The sequence below is a fragment of the Enhydra lutris genome, unplaced genomic scaffold (genome assembly GCF_002288905.1).
Source record: "Enhydra lutris kenyoni isolate GAN:26980312 unplaced genomic scaffold, ASM228890v2 scaffoldscaffold7, whole genome shotgun sequence".
Lineage (NCBI taxonomy): Eukaryota > Metazoa > Chordata > Mammalia > Carnivora > Mustelidae > Enhydra > Enhydra lutris.
In genome coordinates, this window is record NW_019154091.1 from 41,209,314 (window position 1) to 41,229,887 (window position 20,574).

A 20,574-nucleotide genomic window follows, 5' to 3' on the forward strand; every position below is an offset into this window, starting at 1 on the left:
ACAGGCAGGGAGAGCAGCAGGCAGAGTGAGAGGGAGAAGCAGGCTCCTTGCAGAGCAGGGAGCCTGATGCAGGGCTCCATCCCAGGACCCTGGGATCATGTCCTGAGCCAAAAAGAGATGCTTAGCCAAATGAGCCACCCAGGCACCTACCTTCTTCTTCTTTCCAGCATTGATCCAGGACAAGCGTGTTATATTTTTTCTGAGCTAGAGCGTGCGCTACTTGTACAATATAATTTAGGACTTTAGTAGGCACTGCTTTGTGTTATGTGATTATTTTCTGAATAGTAGAGTTATTTCTCCATCCAAATATAAAATGTGTGAGGAAAGGGCCGTGTCTTATTTGTCTTGTATTCCTTGGAGCAGCTAGCATGATACTTGGCTGAATAATGCAAGAAATTGAGGAAAGTTCTCGAGTAGATATGTATCTGTCTAAATAAGATAGAAATGACTACATTCTGCACCCCCATTCCATCTCTTTCCTCTGGTTAGTATGTTGCCTTGGGGAAGAACGAATGGAATATGAGTATAGTCATTATTCATAGGAGTCACTGAGACCAATTTTTCTGTGTCATATATAAGAAAGGAATCTATATCATATATATATGATAAATGTAGTTCAATATGTCATATATATATGTATATATATAAATATTTATATGTAATATGTAAATATGTAATATGTAAATATATGTAATATGTAATAGTACATATTTTTTTACAATTACAATAATTACATAATCTGGAAATATGTATACATTTACATATATATACATATATATATGACATATTGAACTACACTCTGACGGGGTTCGTGGTCTTGGCATAAAGGTTCATTTGCAAATTCAACAAGCCCTTAAGAATTCTCACCCAGCTATATTCCAGGACCTGTGCACAAGGTCAGAGATAAACCCACTTCTAAGGCACAGTCCTAGACCTCATGTTGCTACCAATGTAATGAGGAAGACAGAAATAAACAAATTAAATTTTTTGTGTGTGCTTAGGAAAAGCAATGTACAGGAGGTATCAAGAGAAGTTAGTAAGGACATCAAGAAAGGCTTCTTGGAGGAAGCGATTCCAACTTTTAAGTCTACAAAGGAGAGTAGACAGTTGGCTACTTGACATGGGAAGGGTTGGAGGTGGAGGAGAATGCATTTGAGGAAAGGGAAACCATGAGTGAAGGCATGGCGTCCTACAATGGTGTGGTGTGTGCAGGGAATTATAAAGGAGCAGCTCGAGGTTGCTGGACTTCAAAGTGAACATTAGATAAGGATAATAAATGTGTCTGCGCAGGACAGGCACAGGGTCCTCATCACAGCAGACTTCTCATGCTATGCAAATAAGGAACTTGATCTTGATCCTGTCAGCGATGGAGAGCCATTGAAAGTAAAGGAGACACATGAAGAGTTTTGTGTTTTACTCTATAGTTTACTCTGGTAGCTGTGTTGATGGGTTTGACGGGAACAAAATCAGTTTGCAGACTGTTCGGCCTGAACTAGAGCAGCATTCATAGTAGGGATAGAGAGAGGGGGTCAGCTCTAAAAAATACTCAGGTGAAGTTGGCATGACTTGGTGATTGGAGGGATGTGAAGGATGAGGACGGGGAGGAGGGAGGACTTAACAGATTTCTGCAAGAATGACAGGATCCGTGGTGGTATCACCAACTGATTTGGAAAATACGAAAGAAAAGACAGATGTCTCAGGGGAGGTTATGACTCGAGTTTGGACATGTTGAGTTTGAAAACAATCATGCCATTTCTAGGAGGTGATTTTTGACAGACAGAAAGATATATAATCCTGAATTTCAACTCTAAACTACTGATTCATCGGGTTATGGATAGTAGTTTCAACCAGGTTTCCCAAAGTGTGGTCTGTGGCTCCGCAGATGGAATTCACACAGGAATTTGTTAGAAATGCAAATTATCAGGACAGCGCCAGACCCATGCTATCAGAATCTCTAGGGCCGGAGTCACGAATCTGCTTTAAAACACTCTGCAGGTAAGTTGTGACGTTTGAGAAACACTGTCTTAAACCACATAAATGGATGAGACCACCCCAAGAGAGTATAAAAAGAGAAGTTGCTGACATCTAGGAAAATCCCATCTTATGCAAGCTCTACTTTCAAATATAACCTGTTGATTACTTCTCACGTTCTCCTCTGCTAGCAGCCTAGCCCTACCATCACCATGCCTTCAGATACTTTTAGAACAGTCTCTGAATGTTTTCCACTTTTGTAATAGCTTCATGCTTTATTCTCCTCAGAGTAGCCAGAGTAAGAAGCACACTCGTGACCAGAACATTCCTTCCATCTGAAACTTCTAGGGACCTTTTACCCATCTACAATAAAATGGAAGCATTTGCCATGGTCTGCAGGTGGGCTTATTATGGTAATCAACCTCTAAGATGGCCCCAATGATCCTTCTCTCAACCCTGATCAGATTGTATCAGGCTTGGTCTGGGACCAATAGAGCACGGCAGAAGTGATGCTATGTCAGTTCTGAGATTATGTTATAAAAGACATCATGCCTTCTCTCTTGATCTCTTGGATCAGCGGTTCTGAGGAAAGCTAGGTGTCATGTCATAGGGACACTAAAGTGACGTATGAGTTGACAATGCAGCATGGTCTACATGGTGAGAAATGAGGATTTCTGCTAACAGCTGTGCGAGTGAGCTATGTAAGAAGTGAACCCTCCCACCAGTCCCAGCAGCCTGGCTGTCGCCTCATGAAAGACGGACCAGGAACCACCCAGCTTCACTACTCCTGAACAGACCCTCAGAAACCATGGGATATAACAGATGTTTACTTTTATGAGCTGCCAAATTTTGAGGTAATTTTTATGTTATTCGATAACTGGTGCCCCTTGCACCACTCCAGACTTCTCTCCCTTCTCTTTTGTTCTCTGTCCCCTGCTAATCCTTACAGGAAAAGTAGGTTCCCATTTCAGCAGGTGTTGTCTCTACAGGAATGCTCTCCTCCCAGAGAGCCATACTTGATTCATTTCCTCATTGTGGCTTTAATTTGTGTTTCCCTAATGGAGGATTATGGAAAACATCTATTTATGTCCTTATTGCCATCTGTATATTCTCTTACAGTGAAATGTTTATTTGTATTTTTGGCCCATTTTCTAACTGGCATGTTTGCCTTTTGAATATTGAGTTTTGAGAGTTCTTTGTATATTCTAGAGGCAAATCCTTTGTTGGGTGTGTAATTTGCAAATATTTGCTCCCAGCATATTATTGTTCTCTTTATTCTCTTAACAGGGTTTTTCAGAGTGAAAGTTTTAATTTTGATGAGGTCAAATATATCAGATTTCCCTGTTAAGTAATTTTGCTGGCAAGTCTAAGACATCTTTGCTTAGTCCTGAAGGACTTAGGCCCTGAAGATTTTCTCCTAGTTTTTTTTCCCCTAAATCTTTATAGATTTACTTTGCACCTTTAAGTCTGTGATACACATTAAGCTAGTTTTCATACAATGTGTGGCAGTTAGGTGTGGAATTTATGTACATAAAGTGTGAGGTGTGAGATTCACTTTCTTTGTTTTGTTTTGTTTTGTTTTATTTCTGATGTCCATGGACAAAATGTCAATGCTCAGCCTCATTTGTCCAGGATTTAGATGTTCATTCTCCAGCACCATTTGTCAAACAGTCTGTCCCCCTTCCAGTTCATTACTTTTGCACCTTTGTCACAAGTTAACTGGGCATATTTTGTGGATCTACACTTGGGTTCTTTACTTTGTTTCACTGATCTGTGTGTCTATTACTCAGTCCATATCACACTGTTTTGATTACCATAACTATGTAGTAAGCTTTAATTAACATTAGGAAGAGTGATTCCCTCTCACCCTACTTTTTTCTTTTTCAATATTTGTTTTGGCCATGCATTTTAGAATAAACTTTTCTATGTCTACAGAAAACCTTGCTGGAATTTTGATAGGAATTGTAATAAACATGGATCAATTTAGTGAGAATTGGTATCTTTACTATGTTGAGTGTTCTAATCCATAAGCATGGTGTGTTTTTTCAACTATTTAGGTCTGCTTTGATTTCTTTTAAATTAGATTTTGTAGGGCGCCTGGGTGGCTGTCAGTTAAGTGTTTGCCTTCAGCTCAGGTCATGATCCCAGGGTTCTGGGATTGAGTCCCGAATCAGGCTCCTTGCTCAATGGGGAGCCTGCTTCTTACTTTGCCTGCTGCTCTCCCTGCTCGTGCTTACTCACTCTCTCTTTTAAAAATGTTTTTAGGGACACCTGGGTGGCTCAGTGGGTTAAGTCTCTGCCTTTGGCTCAGGTCATGATCCCAGGGTCCTGGGATAGAGCCCCACATCGGGCTCTCTGCTCAGCAGGGAGCCTGCTTCCCCCTCTTTCCCTGCCTGCCTCTCTGCCTACTTGTGATGTCTCTCTCTCTCTGTCAAATAAATAAATAAAATCATAAAATGTTTTTAGAAAATTAGAATTTGTAGTTTTTAATCATACAAGTCTTGTGCATGCTTTGTTAGATTTACACTTAAGTATTTCATTTTCTTTAGAGCCATTGTGAATGATGTTACTTTTTAAGTTTTAGTTTTCATTTATTCGTTGTTATGTACAAATGCAATTGATTTTTCTGTATTAGTCTAATATACTTCAAACTTGCTGAACTCAGTTATTAGTTATAGTATAGTTTTAAAATGAAGATTCCTTAAGGTTTTTTATGTAGATAATCATGTCATCTGTAAATAGAAGTGGCTTCATTTCTCATTTCCAAATTATATGCTTTCTATTTTCTTCATGCCTGATTGCATTGGCCAGAACTTTCAGTACCATGTTGAATAAGACTGATGAGAGCACACATCCTTGACTTGTCCCTGACCTTAGAGAAAAAGCATTGTCTTTTACAATTAAGTATGAAGTAAACTGTAGGGTTTTTTTAATTTATTTGGTTGGCTGGCTTATTTTGAAGATTTTTTTTGAGTTCAGTTTTATTTCTAGTTTGCTGAGAGTTATCATAAATGGGCACTGGTTTTTGCAAAATGCATTTTCTGTGCATTTCTATATCAATTGATATGGTTATATGATTTTTCTTGTTTAGGCTGTTGATATAGTGCATTATGTTAGTTGATTAGGCTTTAAATAGTCTTGCGTACATGGCATTAATCTCACTTGATCATGGTGTATTATTATTTTTGTACATTCCTGTATTTGATTTGCTATTATTTCATTAAGGAGAAGGATTTTTACATCTAGGGACACCTGAGTGGCTCAGTTGTTAAGCCTCTGCCTTTGGCTCGGGTCATGATCTCAGGGTCCCCACATCAGGCTGCCTGTTCAGTGGGAAGCCTGTTTCTTCTTCTCCCATTCCCCGCTGCCTGTGTTCCCTCTCTTGCTGTCTCTCTCTGTCAAATAAATAAATAAAATCTTTTTAAAAAAAGGATTTTTACATCTAAATTTATGAGAGATTGATCAGTATTTTTCCTTTTTATTGTCTTTGGTTTTAGTGTTAAAAAATTTTGTGAGGGTAAAACTGGCTTAATGAAATGAGTTTAGTACTGTTCCCACTTCCCTATTTTCTGAAAGGAAGTATTGTATTTTTAATTAATAAGTTATTTTTTTCAAGATTAACAATGTTCTGGAAAAGGCATAAATATTATTGGATATTAGAAGAAGATGGGGGAGAGCCTTGTACCTTCCTTCTTCACATTTAGGGGGTTCCTCTCTGGGGTCCACTGTGTATTCATCAGAGTGGGAATCCTGGTCTAGGAGAATCTGAACGTAGAAGAAATGTGTCTCTGATGTGTGTCTTCCTACTCAAAGGTATTTTAAGAAGCACTAAAGAAGGATTAGAGATTAGTGCTTGTGTAAGGAGCTTATAGGACAGCTAAAATTTTGATTACTTTCTAATTACTTAGTGCCTGACCTTTAACTCTCTGTATGTGATTAATAATACTTTCCCATCTGTCAGAAAGTATCAAGAACCAAGGATTATAGAACTATGAAACATAATTTTTAGAAGCATTTTTATGATATTTAATTCTTAAATTTGCATACAATAAAAATCCTTGGAGTTACAGATCCCCCACTACAATCATGATACCAAATAATTCCACCACCCTTTAAAATCCCTCGCCTTGTCCCTTTACAAGCAGTCGACTTCTCTCAATCCCTGGCCACCACCGATTAGTTCTCCAACCTCATAGTTTTTCCTTTTTGGAATGTCACTAATTAAATCAGATACCATTAGAGCCTTTCAACTCTGGATTCTTTCACTTAGTAAAATGTGCTTCCTATTTATTGGTTTCATCACATATACCAATAATTCTTTTTCTTTTCCCAGCAATGTTTCTGCTGGCTTTATTTCTTATGCCTCTGAAATCTTGGAGTGTCCAGGGCAACCAAAGGTCATCCACAGGAATTTCTTGATCATCAATCACCTCGTTCAGAGCCATGTGACTCCACTACCTGGTTGTACGATCAGAGATAGATAACTGATCAAAAGTCAGCCCTGAAAAGGCTAGCAAGTCACCAATTAAGTAAGCTGGTAGAACTCTTCTGTCTTCCAGAGGCAGTGTGTACTTCTTGGTGGTTAGCCTGGCTACTCAAATCCTCTAAGACTCAGTGGCAGCAGGAGTAGTAGAGAAACAGAAAGAATAACCACTTGGAACAGAGAACAATGGGTACAGTCCCTGAAGATGCAAACTGACCAGCTCTCTAGAATTCCACAGTGTCTTGAACAATGTTTAGGTCTCCACAAACCCGGCCGAATGTGGTTGAGTTTCCTGTCTTCCACACTTCCTCTTTTTTCGTTGGTTTTTTTCTTTCTAGATGTTCAAAAATTCCTTTTTTTAAAAATTATCATTTCCTTTCTGTTTTAAGAACTTCCTTTGTCATTCTTTTAGTGTAGGTTTTTTGGTGATAGATTGTCTTAGTCTTTCTTTATTAGGATGTCTTCATTTCCCTTCGCTCCTGAAGGATAAATTCACAGAGGTGACAGTTCTATTTTTATCAGGACTTAAAAAATGTTGTGCTACTTTCTTCTGGCCCCATGGTTTCTGATGAAAAATCCTCCATCATTCCATTTCTTCACCTCTAGGTAAGGTAGTATATATATATTTTTAAATTGCTTTCAAAATTTGTTTTGTCATTAATTTTGTCACTTGATTATGATGTGCTTTGGCATAGATTTCTTTGGGTTTGTCCCATTGGGGTTTGATAGCTTCTTGATTCCATAGGCTTTTGTCTTCCATCAAATTTAGGAAATTTTCAGCCTATTTTTTCAAGTACATTTTAGCCTCATCCTTTTCTCCTCTCTTGGAACTCTGATGACATGAATGTTAGATCTTTTAGTTTCCAAGGTCTCGGGTGACTGTTGTTATTTGTTGTCATCATCATCATCATCTTCTTCTTCTCCTTCTTCTTTTCTGCCTCCTCCTCCTCCTTTTCTATTTATTTTTTCTCTTTTGATCAGATGGGGTAGTTTCTACTGTTCTAGTTTCAGGTTCACTGATTCTTTTTCTTTTTTTTTCTTCTCTCTGTTGTCAAGCCCATTCATTGAATTTTTGTGTTTGTTATTGTATTAGTCTAAAATTTCATTTTGTTCTTCTTTAGGTACCTTGTTATTGCTGAATAGTGGTGAAAATTCCCCACTTGGCTTCCTCTGACACCATTCTGGTAAGAAGGAAGAGGGTGCCTCGTTAGCACTGGTTGGAGTTGAAAGTCTAAGATCCCTATATGGCCTTCTCTGATACTACTTAGGTGGGGGTGGGGTAGGGTTACCTAATTATAGCTGGGCTTGGATGGAAGTCTCGATGCTCAACCTGTGCTGATGGGGTTGAAACTGGCCTTTTTTTTTACCCCAACAAGAGGTTGGATTTTTCCCCATGGCATAGGGTGATTTTTGTCTAATTTTTTTCTGTCTTACTAGATTACATCTTTTCTGGTCATTTGTCTAGAAAGAGTAGGCTTTTTGAGAGGTTTTTTTTTTTTTTTTTTAAAGATTGTATTTATTTATTTGACAGACAGAGATCACAAGTAGGCAGAGAGGCAGGCGGGGGGTGGGAAGCAGGCTCCCCACTGAGCAGAGAGCCCAATGTGGGGCTCGATCCCAGGACCCTGAGATCATGACCAAGCTGAAGGCAGCGGCTTAACCCACTGAGCCACCCAGGGGCCCGGTTTTTTTTTTTTTAATCTGCTCCTGCTTGTGTTTCTGTGTTGCTGCCTCTCTTCCCACTAGTTCAGGATGTACAAAACTAAAAGATAGCTCAAGGAATTTACTGCCACATTGGTCCTAGAGCACTAAATTCCCTATTTGGTCTCTCTTCTTCTCTTGACCTTTTAAAATACTCTTATGTTTGTTCTATATATAATATTTAGGAATTTTAGCTGTACTTAGCACAGGAATGAGGAGAAACATATCTACTCCATCTTGGTCCAAAACTGGATGGAAAATAAATTTTTAAGTCATTAAAGCAATTAGAGGATTTTCTAATCATAAATCCTTGAGAGCTAAATTAGAATCACTTTATTTTTTTTTAAGTTTTTATTTATTTATTTGACAGAGAGAGAGAGATCACAAGTAGGCAGAGAGGCAGGCACAGAGAGAGAGGGAAACAGGCTCCCTGCTGAGCAGAGAACCTGATGTAGGGCTTGATCCCAGAACCCTGAGATCATGACCTGAGCCAAAGGCAGAGGCTTAACCCTCTGAGCCACCCAGGTGTCCCTAAAATCACTTTAGAAGAGTTTTTCCAACTATATACTTGGTTGTACATCTCATTCCTCACATTCCATTCTTCTGGCTTTCCCTGGGAAAGAAGTGTCATGGTACAACACCCTCCTCCTTCCTCTAACAGTGAGAATCACTGGTTAGAAGTCCTTTTACTAATCAATGTGGTTTATCTTTCTCAAGTGTGTTGGGATGGAAAAAATTGAGAACCTTGGCACATTATGGTATATGACATGAAGAAACTGAGACTGGAGGAGGTGGCACTCTTGTCACATAGCAGAGATGTGGTGAGATCAAGCCTACACATGGGTCTACAACAGTACTGTGCAAACAAATCACCTTGAAACCTTATTAAAATGCAGCTTCTGGTTCAGTAAGTCTGGAGCAGGCCCTGAGGTCCTGTATTTCTAACAAACGCTCGGGTGCTATGGACGCTTGTACACTTTGAGTAGCAACACTCTAGAACATTTGGCTTATTGTTCTTCTCACTGCCTATATGAATTGTAGTCCTTCAGCAAAGAAATAGAGAATGGGTGAGGGTTTCACAGATAAGAATCTCAATATCTATGTGCCTTCTAAGAGTAGAGGAGGTCTGAATCGTAATGGAGACCAGAGGGGGAATGGAAAGACTCATCCAGACACTAAATATACTACTGGCTCTGCACTGCATTTGCTGCTTCAAAATTCCTCTAATTTTGGTGAAGACCAAGGTTATTATTATTTTTTCATTTAAAAAAAACCAACCCATAAGCTTTTTAGCTGCCCATGTAATCTGCTTGGGGCTGTCAGTTAAGAATCTATCCTTGCCTGGGAAGGATAAATTGACCTTCTTCCTCTATAACCTAATGGAGTGCAATTATCTAACAAGTAACAATTTAGGGAGGGTACATTACAATTCACTGGCAAGGCACGAGAGAGACCAGCAACATGTGCATCTCGGTCTATTCTGCTTTGCTATAATATAATAGAAAGATAGCAGAATATGCAAGGTGTTTCCAGATTTAGGCCTTGATCCTGGCTCCACTACTAACTTTATACACAGTCTGGAGTAAATCACTTTATTTCTCTATGACAAATTTCTCAAAAGAACTTCATGATGCCAGCCTATGGACCAAGGTCTATATAAAGTGATGTACAAATTAATACTAGTGGCTCAACGTAATTGAAAGACTGCAGCCAAGGGTACCAATGAATTGAATTGTAGCCTGAGCCCTGTACTCTGAAGCCTTTGATATGTAAGATTCAGCAATCAATTTTCAAATAAATGCCATCAGTTAATAGTTATCAGCTATAAGTTGGGCTCTTTCTCTGTCAAGTACCACTGAATTTTGTGTCATTTTTGATTTGTGGTTCTATCTTACTGAGGAAATATATCCAGAACTTATTAGGGAGAGATATTGTATACTTTTCAATGTCATTGCTCACACAATCAGCATCCCAGTGTCCCCACTGCAGCACGGGACACTATGATTTTGTTTCCTCTTTCCAGTTATCTAGATTCCCATAAGAATTATGACATGATGCTTGTGTGGTGGGGATTGATTTATGACTGGGGGGGGGTGTGTGTGTGTCAGGGAACTGGATGGAATGGGAGACAACAAGGACAGTGGTGGGAATGGAGGAAGACAAGAGATTGCGAATCACAAACTAAGAATATGCCCCTGGATATCAGCACGTTGTGTGCATTTGTAGTTTCAACACCTACTGATTGACAGGAGAGCGCCCAAGTCAGTTCTGTGAGAGTATTTCAGTTGTCAGAAACCTCCTAAGCCTGTCCCAGTCTCACCCTTTATTCTTCGAACTTCTTTGTACTTGGGTTGGTGCTCTAAGCTCCTAACAGTGGGATTACGAGGCATGTGGGTATTACAGGGAGATAAATCAGGAGGCATAGATCCTTTATTCATCTGCTTTGAAGAAGGCAACTGGGCGGTTTATGGGAGCAACATTCAACTCTGTGAGTATTTCTCAACTTCTGGTGTTTAAGTAGGTTTTAATTGAAAGGCTTTGTGGGTGGTGGAGGGTTGATCTGGCTCTAAAATAAAGAAATGGAAGAAAACACACTGAACCAGTGGGCCTGGGCTGGGGCTGGGAATGAAACTGGGAGAAAACATGAAGGAAATACATCCAAATTGCCTTATAATGTCATGCAGCCAGCTAATAAGTGAAACTTGATTATTGAGAGGTTGCTGCAAAACTTGATTACTCAACTCATTTTGAAAGAACCCCACACTGACTCCTTCTTTTTTGTGGCTCCCAATTTTCTGGGAAAGGAGGGATCTGGGTCACTAAGTGACCAAAGAGCAAACAGTTCTTTACTCCCAGGGTGTCCTTGAAAGAGACCAAAATACAAGAGGGGGGACATGAGAGTGTGAGGATAAGGAGAAAGAGAGTCAAGAGGCAGCCAGAATGACCCCAGTGCTCTGTGGGTGGCCTAGCCTTCTCGCTCTGAGGCCAAAGTGTTTGTTTGTTCTGATCTGAATGAAGGTACTTGTGGACTTTTTTTTTTTTTCCTTTTCATGGCTTTGGTTAGGGTCTTCCTTGGATCTCCAGATTATTTGATTCTCTCTGCCTCAGCAGGACCCTGGTGATATTTATTGGCCCAACCCCATCAGTGCAGGGAGACCACTCCTGCACCTATCTCCTCCTCACCCCTTCTCTTAGCTCCCCAACAATAGAATTGTCTATTTGCCTATATCTTTGCCAAGAAGGGGAGACTGGGGGTGATGATAGCAGCATCAGAGATCCTGACTCCGGACCTTCTGATACTGCTCTGCCTTAGCTGGGGTTTATGGGTGATCATCTTCCATAGCTTCTTACTCTGAACTCTGCTGCCTTGCATCCAAGGTGACACTAATCCTGATTTCCTACAAAACTGTGCTTTGACGTACTGTTCTGCTGAATCCACTTCCTTCTGCAGAACAACAGTTTTTACTCTTCAAAAAGGGAAGGGCTGACACTGCTTTAAAAATAGAAAGCCATTCCATCTCACAAAAGAATGAATGAATTTCTTGACACTTTTGGAAGACAAAAATGTGAAACATCTTCTTCCTACAGCTGAAAGTAAGTCTGACACTGGATGGAGGATTATTTAGCCAGGGGATGCTCTTTTAATTCCTAGGAAAGCATGGCCAGGATAAGTTTAGCTTCTGGTGATATGCGGCATGGACAAGACTAACTTCCAAGGCAGGGAAGGGTCATATTTGCTCTCTTCCTCCCAAATGGTTTTATAGGGAGAACTGGAGGGCACATCCATGACAGAAACACTCTACGAATTAGAATGCCCTATCTACTAAAAAATGAAATATTATACATGAAATGCATAATAAATACAAAGTTTTTACCCATGGTGCAAACCCTGAGGATCAGGAGGATCCAGGGATGAACAAGGCAACTGTTCTATAAGGCTTTTGGAAGAGAATACCATTATATAATGCATCATACCTAGAGAGGAATGGGAACACCATCTGAGCCTGCGACTTCAAAATTACATATATAAATATGCAAAAGAAATTTACAAGAGAAAAGGGGAAGTATAATCAAGGAAAGATGGAAGTCAAGTGTGATTTTTAAGTTCTTTGGGGCTGCTTTTGGGGATGTCAAGGGAATCCAAGCTTACGGCAGAATTTCAAGACCAGTCATAAATTAATAGGGTGTTGGAGGGATACAGAAGATGACCCAACAAGTGCTGATGACAGTCATTTCTCTGGTATGTGACAAGGGCTCTTCAACTGTTCTCCCAGGAGAAAGTGTATAGGGAGGGCAGGTGAACCTGTGTCCCAATCACAGATTTGTTTGCTGGCTTCCTAGAAGGTCTATTACATAGTTATTATTTTTCTGAGCACTTTGCACCAAACACTTATTTACATTATGCCTTTTACTTTTCTTCATAGCTCTAAGAAGAAGGTATATTTGATTAATTTTATAGATCGAATGAGGTCCAGACAAGTTACGCAATTTATCCAAGGTCACATAGACAGTTTTTATGGAGCAGGGAATTGAAACTATGTCTATTTGAATCTAAAACACATAATCTTTACATTGCATTGCCCCCAAAGGGTAATATGACTGATTAGTTTACCTTAAACCCTCATATTATAAACTCTGAATCTGACACAGTGGAATCCTAGATAGAACTGCTAGATCAAAGTAGAATACACCCAGTAAAATTAGAATTTCAGATAAATAACAAATAATTTTTCTTTTATAAGTATGTACCATGAACTATTTAGAATATACTTATAATAAAAACCACATTTGTTATTTATCTGAAATTCTAATTTAACTGGGTGTCGTGCATTCTTATTTGTTAAATACGGTAATCCTAATCCTAGTAAACTCCCCAGATGAGAGAAGGAAAATTTGGGCTTTCTTACTATTTTGAAAGAATTGAGAAGTCCAAAAATCTTGATTGGAGAGAAATTCTCTAGTTTTCCTCTGTGGCTTTGTCAGAGCTGGGATGTGTCATCTACTGGTATAAACTCAGAGAACAATGCTACTCTTGGTTGCCTAGTAGTAGTTTCCATGGTCCCAACCACACTTGGAAGAGACACAAACTTTGCCTGTTTACCAGGGCGAGAGAGGGTCCACAGCACAAGAACTGGATCCAGTGAACAGGCGAACAGGCAGCCCATTTCCTAAAGCCACTGAGAACTTTGTGAAGTGAAGACCAAATGATGCCTTCTTTATGGTTTGGTGGAGAAATCACAGGTTCTGGCTCTCATCACCCAAAGTTTAAAGTAGTAGTTCAATGTTTCCATTTATTTATTCAACGATTAGACAAATATATACAGCACACCTGCTATGTGCCAGGCACTGTTCTAGGTTTTGACAGAAATGAACAAAAATGGAAAAAGAAGCTCACTGGAGCACATTCCAGTGGGGAAATAAGACAAGATCCATGGCATAAGCAAGTAAACCTGGCCAGGTTTGGCATCCCTGGTACCCACTCACAGATTAGTTAATGTGTTGCTATGGAAAAAGTTGAGAACTAGCAGGAGAAAATGAAAATAGTAATTGTGGAAAAGAAGATAAGGAAAAAATATCTCTTAGGCCAGGATAATAATTTAAACTGATTTTGAAAGTAATAAGAAAAAGTTGATGAACTTGAAGTCATAAAATATAAAATTTGAGGAATGTTCAGTGTGGTGGAGAAAGAGGAAGATGATTAGCATGGTCCAAAGATGGTCAGGGAGAGTTGAAGCTAAGAATATTAGCATAAAGTCTATAATTTATAGATTATATAAATAAATAAATCTTCCATGTAGCAGAGCATGGAAGTGTTTGGCTCAGAGTAAGAGATTAGGGGTACTTAGAAGTTCTTTGGTGTTTTTTAGACTCTTCCTTCCTAGGAGAAGTATTATTAACTTTTGTGATAGAAAGGAGAAAGAAGAAAAGTCATCCTTTAGCTTAGCATATTTACTTTTAAAATTTATCTTGTTAATACATCCCTATTTGTACTTGAAGAATGACAATGTACATTTCTTTGGCTAAAATCAGTCTGTGAAAATTATATTGGATAAGTCCATGATTTGGATAGGAGAAAATGTTGAATATTTCAGAGAAATGGGTGATCAAAGAACCTCATGTCTGAATATGGAGTTAAAGCATAAACCTACTACTGAATCATCTTCCATTGATTTTCTCATGTGTGTGTGTACTGGGATGTATCTCATACTACATGGGTGTTAGTGTCCCTGGTTCAGAGCTCTCCCTGTTATCTCCCAGAACTAGGAGAGGAGTATCTTGATTACACAAGGCTTAAACAGTGTAAGGTACTGTAAAATAAAAAGCCCATAAAATGTGAGGCAATAAACATTAAGATTCAGGTTATTGTGTAGTAGGGTGGAAAAATATATAAAACTTAAAGAACATATCAGTGCTGTAAAGACTATAGATAGCATTCAGTCCATTTTCCTGTGTTCACAGATGATGATCACAAAATGGGAAGTACTTATCATAATAGATTCACATGGAAAGCTTGTGATAATTTATTGAAACAACACATCTATCTAGATTTTTCGTTTGTAATCTATCTGTTGTCAGTCTGCATTCCACTACATTGAGTGATTGATTTATACCATATTTTCTTGAAAATCTCTTTAAAAGATGATTGATTCTTCCCTTTTGTGTCAAGACAAAGTCCTGAGCTTTTCTGACTTTTCCAGTGAGGGTCTAAGAAGCAATGGTCCCTGTACCCTGAGAATCTTTTTTTTTTTTTTTCCCTCTCACCATCTAAGGAACCTGAAAGAGAACCATCAGACACCCAACGACATCAGAATGAGCGACAACACTACTTTGGCTCCTCCAGCTTCAAACCAGGGTCCCACTACCCCACGCAAGGGGCCCCCCAAGTTTAAGCAGAGACAGACTCGCCAATTCAAGAGCAAGCCTCCTAAGAAAGGTGTTAAAGGGTAAGACCAAAATGAAAAAGAAGACTTTCTTTTTTTTCCCCCACAAGCCTGCTTTGGTTTTGAGAAACTAATGCTCCCAATATTAAATAGACTTAGAAAGATTTCTACCCCATCCTCTATTTTCCTCTCTACCACAGTCTTTACGGAATCAGTTAGTTTTTAGCCCTGGAATGCTTTCTCTCTCACCCACCAGGTCTGTGGTGACATTTAAAACAACAAATGGAGATGGTCATAGCAACCTTTGACTTGACCTTCCAGACTTTTCTTGACCACTCCTCTTCACCAGTACACCCTATGGTTTAATTTGGAATAATAAAACACAGGCCATTTCCAGAACACAGAGTTTATTTTTATGGCTTCAAATGTTAAGTCTTCAATTCTTTATTTTTCTCTTTCTCTTCTTGGCAAAATCCAATTTATTCTTTAACATATATTCATATGTTAATTTCTCTTTTGAAGCCATTACTGACTCTCTTAGACAAATGTGATCATGACTTCCATGTTTGCATTTCATACATTCAGCTGTGATAACCTGTATTGTCTTACGTTACGTTTATTTATTTACATCTGTTCTCTGAGATTGAAGTTCCTCAGAGAAAATTCATTTTTTTCTTAATTCTCTATGTTTAATACAATGCCTGTCACATAGTAAATGCTTGATAAATGCTTTTGTATAGCTAACCAAATAGATGAATTAATCATTTTAATGTCTTTCATACTGTGTTTTCATTCCAATTCTTCCTTCCTTCCTTCCTTCCTTCCTTCCTTTTAAGATTTTATTTATTTATTTATTTGACAGAGAGCTCAAGAGAGCACAAGCAGGGAAAGCAGCAGAAGGAGGAGAAGCAGGCTCCCCACTGAGCTGGCAGCCTGATGTGAGGCTCCGTCCCAGAACTTTGGGATCATGACCTGAACTGAAGGCAGAAACCCAACCTACTGAGTCACCCAGGAGCCTCCATTCTATTTTCTATTTTTAAAAGTGGAGCTTGACTAAATTTCCCCAAGGATAGTTCTAGTTAGCTCTCAGTTGTCTTAGGCTAAATTTTTATGAGGGGCAAATCTCACCACAGAGACACACTGTCTGAAACCAGCCTGAGTCACTTTGTCTTTTCCCCAGGTCAATGCAAATAAAATATTTCTCAAAGACAAAAACTTAAACCTCTTCCTGCCCCTTTAGTCAGGAAGTTGTCAGTAGGAGACATTTCAGGATCCTTTCACTCTGATGTCAGCTAATTTTTCTTTTTTTCTCTATAGGTTTGGAGATGACATTCCAGGCATGGAGGGGCTAGGAACAGGTGAGCCTCCCAAGACGTGGACTTTCACTTGGAATTTCACCACTATCCATTCTTTAGGCCTCAAAGGGCAGTGAAAAATTACAAGGAATAGCTAAGGCAGCAAGCAGATCCTTGAAGACATAGAAGTGTGAGGGTTAGTTTAATCTCCTCAGTAAATACACATGTGCCCTGAGACAAAAATTCTAATAGAAATTAAGCTAAGGTCCAAAGATACTAAATTCTCTTGTTCTTTACATGCTTCCTCAATGCTTGAGGACATCAAGTTGTAGACTTTAATGGTAGAAAGATTCTCAGGGTTTGTCTATCCCAACTTCATCATTTCTTCATAAGAGAAATCTGAGACAAAGAGGAATGAAGTGACAGTAGGAGGCCACAGAGTGAGGTATTGGAAGCAAGGGAGGAGCCTGGAGAACTTTTTCACACTACCAGACAAAGCACTCCCTAACCAACTTCCTCTTTTTACATATGCTCTGGCACCCAGAACAGGGCCTACACACTGAATGTACCCAATCCAAGATTTTTCAGTTGGCTAGAAAAATTGGATTTGTTGGATAATGAATGAAAATGACTGGATCTTCCCTTTAAAAATACTAAACTTTATTTTTTAGAGCCATTTTGAGTTTGCAGAGACCTTAAGCAGGAAGTGTAGAGCTCCTGCATACGCCTGTACGTAGCTTCCCCTATTATCAGCGTCTTGCATTGGTGTGGTACATTTGTTGTAAATGATGAGCCGGTGTTGGGAGCACTATTATTAGTGAGCATTCATAGCTTATATTAGGATTCATTCTTTGTGTTGTCCAGTTTTGACAAATGCACAGTGTTGTGCATCCATAACTACAGGTACATACAGAATAGAGGCCCTAAAAATCCCCCGTGTTCTACCTGCTCATCCCTTCTCCCACCCTCCACAAACTCTTGACGACCACAAATCATTTCACTCTCAAAAGTTTTGCCTTTTCCAGATTGTCATATGGTTAGAAGTATACAGTATATAGATTCTGTAGCCTGGCTTCTTTCACTTAGCAATATTTATTCATTTAAGGTTCCTCCATGTCCTATATGGCTGGATAGTTCTTTTTTTTTTTTAACCACAGAATAATATTTCATTCTATGGCTGTATCACAATTTGCTTATCCTATTAAAAGACATATTTTTGGGGCACCTGGGTGGCTCGGTGGGTTAAAGCCTCTGCCTTCGGCTCAGGTCATGACCTTAGTGTCCTGGGATCAAGCCCCACATCGGGCTCTCTGCTCAGCAGGGAGCCTGCTTCTCCCTCTCTCTCTGCCTGCCTCTCTGCCTACTTGTGATCTCTGTCTGTCGAATAAATAAATAAAATCTTTTAAAAAAATAGACATTTTGTTGTTTCCAAATTTTCGCAATTATGAATAATTCTGCTATAAACACCACTGTGAGGGGTTTTTTTAAAAAAGATTTTTATTTATTTATTTATTTTTTTTTTTTTGAGAGAGATAGCAAGTGAGAGAGCATAAGGGGGGGGGCGATGAGGAGAGGGAGAAGTAGACTTCCCAATGAGCAGAGAGCCCGATGTGGGACTCGATCCAAAGACCTGGGCTGAAGGCAAATGCTTAACCGACGGAGCCACCCATGTGCCCCATTGTGCAGGTTTTTGAGTGAAGGTATTTTTAACTCATCCAATACACTTTTGATAAATGGTGTGATTAGTAATCAGTGTCCTTACCAGGCAATTCTCAGTGTATTTGCTTTTTACAGTCAAATGTCACTCCTGGGAGCTCAAATACATTTTCCAGCTATTTTTTAAATCTCATTTGCTATTCTGTTCAATCAACTGCTTCTGTATTTTGGCCAGACGTATTTAAGACCAGCAGATTTCCTTTGGGCTCTGGAGGATATGCTTAACTCTGCCAATGTATTTGGAACACTAGAAAGAGCTTTATACTGAGGGGAGATCTGAGATCTTCGGCTTGGTTTTAATCCCATCTCTATTACTCTGATTTTTTTTTTTTTTGTAGGTATTTAATCTCTTTGGGTTCCAGTCAGCTTCTCCATAATTCAGGGATAATAGCATTTTATTGCCTGAAGCAAAAAATTGGATTAGTAGATGCCTTGAGATTACTTCTCAGTATGCAACTGGATATATTAGGCATTTCAAAATCTAAAGGAACTAGAGTGAGTCAGAGAAGCCCAAGGAATGCATCTGAATGGGCAGGGAGTAAGAAGGCCCTGGATTTCCAGATCATGGGAATTTAAAGTGCTTCTATTTCTCATTTTAACCCTTGGCCTGACTAGAATTCCACTTGTGTTCTTTCCATAGTTGTTGTGCTTTGAGGAGACCCTGTTTGATCGGTGACCTGCACCCCCTCAGGCTAGCTCCAGTCAAAAGCCTTGGGTCATCTCTCCAAAGAGCTGCAGAATGAAACCAATGGAGATACCTACCTGGGGTGGGGGGCATCAGAACCGTGCAAGGGATTAATTAGGCTGTCAGTCTAATCCTTCCTGGGCTAAGGGCCATTATAGGTAACTTTCTGGTTACTGAGACAACGAATGGGAGAGAGGAATGAGGTGTTTCTGGCCAAAGGATGTCTTCTGGAGCACAAGAAGGCTTCTTGAGGCTCTGGGGGACGGGGGCAGTGAGGCTGGCTTACAAGCTTTTCTTCCCTCTCTTGCAGACATCACGGTGATTTGTCCCTGGGAGGCGTTCAGTCACTTGGAACTGCACGAGCTTGCTCAGTTTGGGATCATCTGAGGCACCAGAGGTTCTGCCGTTCTCAACAGCAGCTGCTGTAGTTTTGATTCCTTTTGCCCTATTGATCTGCCAGAGTCTTGAAATTCAGCTGTTAGGAAGTGGTTTCTTCCGCTGACACAGTCATTTCCCCTAAACTGCTGCGAAGAGCTCTCAGCGTCAGACCCTCTCCTGCCATATAGTTCAGCTCAGAATAGTGGATGCAGACTGACTTGCTCGGTCATTTCAAACTTGACCACCTTTTCTTATCAGCTGCTTAGAATTCATTGATAGTTCTCTAAATGTTGTTTATTTGTGAAGTCCTTCAAATCTATTTGAAGGCATTCCCTGCAGTTAGTAGCAGCTTTTAAAGATAACATTTATGTCACTCCCTTCCCCTTTTCATTTAATAAAGGACATACTGACCTTGAATCTGATGATGCGGTTGTAGTAAATGCTGTATGCAAATATCTGATACCCTGTTCTGAGAGTCAGTTAAACAAAGAAGGGCGGTCCTCCAGGAAACAAGCACAGGGCATATGAAAGAGTGTGGGAGAAGAGTCAAACCCTGATTCTGCTTTGTAACTTTGTACACTGTGCACGTTCTGGGTCTTAATTTTATGGAACCGGGTCATCCCTGAGGTCCTAAGCAGCTTGTACAAATTGGACAGCCTTATGTTTGATGGAAGACTGGAGATTCAAACTCAGGAATCTGATAATGTAAGCCTTCCTCTCCCTGCCTTGGCTCAGCTGATTGAAAAGATTTAGATGCTAGAAAGTTTAGACTTAGATGCAAAGGACAAGTGGTTGAATCCTCTAGATAAAATGATGGGTTGCTTCACCGTTGAGGTTGTGTCAAATGTAATGTGCACATAGCTATCTTTCCCCAATACTTTCAAGGCAATTGTGCAATTCAAAGCCCGCCTCTGTCTTACTTGGATGGTTTGGGTACCAGCTGTATTAATTTCTTCATTTCACTTTTGTAATCTGTGGTGAAAGAATGGAGTAAATTAACTGAAAGGAGAGGCGGGATTATAGAGAGGAAAGAGATCTGGGTTCCAATCCTGACTTGACCAGTAAGTTACTCTGTAATTTGGGACAAAGTTTTCTCCCTTTGGATCCTCTAGGTTGCCTGAATCAGATAATATAAGGTTTGAGGTGGTGATAATTCTATGGTATTGAGGCCTGCAGAGTCTAAGTAAGAGAATTCAAGGAGCTCACACTCAAGAAAATGTCTTGTGCTACAGGCTCCACACCGTTTTGCACAAATGACCTACTGACCTCTAGTCAGAAGACTAGAAGCCCAAGGAAGGCATCTAGATTAGTGTGGGGAAAGGATACTGTGGCCTTCCAGACCATGGGAATTTAAAGCACTCCTATTTTTTTTTTTTTTAATTCTTGGCCTGACTAGAGTTCCATTTCTGTCCCTCCACCCCCACCCCTTAGTAGAAAAGAAAAAGTACAGAAGAAAAAATAAAG

At 39.6% G+C, this 20,574-nt stretch overlaps 1 protein-coding gene across 1 annotated transcript; it reads left to right on the plus strand.

Moving 5' to 3' along the window:
- The first annotated feature begins 13,272 nt into the window (after positions 1-13,272).
- Positions 13,273-19,501, plus strand: LOC111142046 (phosphodiesterase 6H). Its single transcript, XM_022494975.1, has 4 exons — positions 13,273-13,425; positions 14,926-15,099; positions 16,354-16,394; positions 19,043-19,501. The coding sequence occupies exons 2-4, from the start codon at positions 14,966-14,968 to the stop codon at positions 19,117-19,119; spliced, it is 252 nt and encodes an 83-aa protein (XP_022350683.1). The 5' UTR covers positions 13,273-13,425; positions 14,926-14,965; the 3' UTR covers positions 19,120-19,501.
- Positions 19,502-20,574: the final 1,073 nt, after the last annotated feature.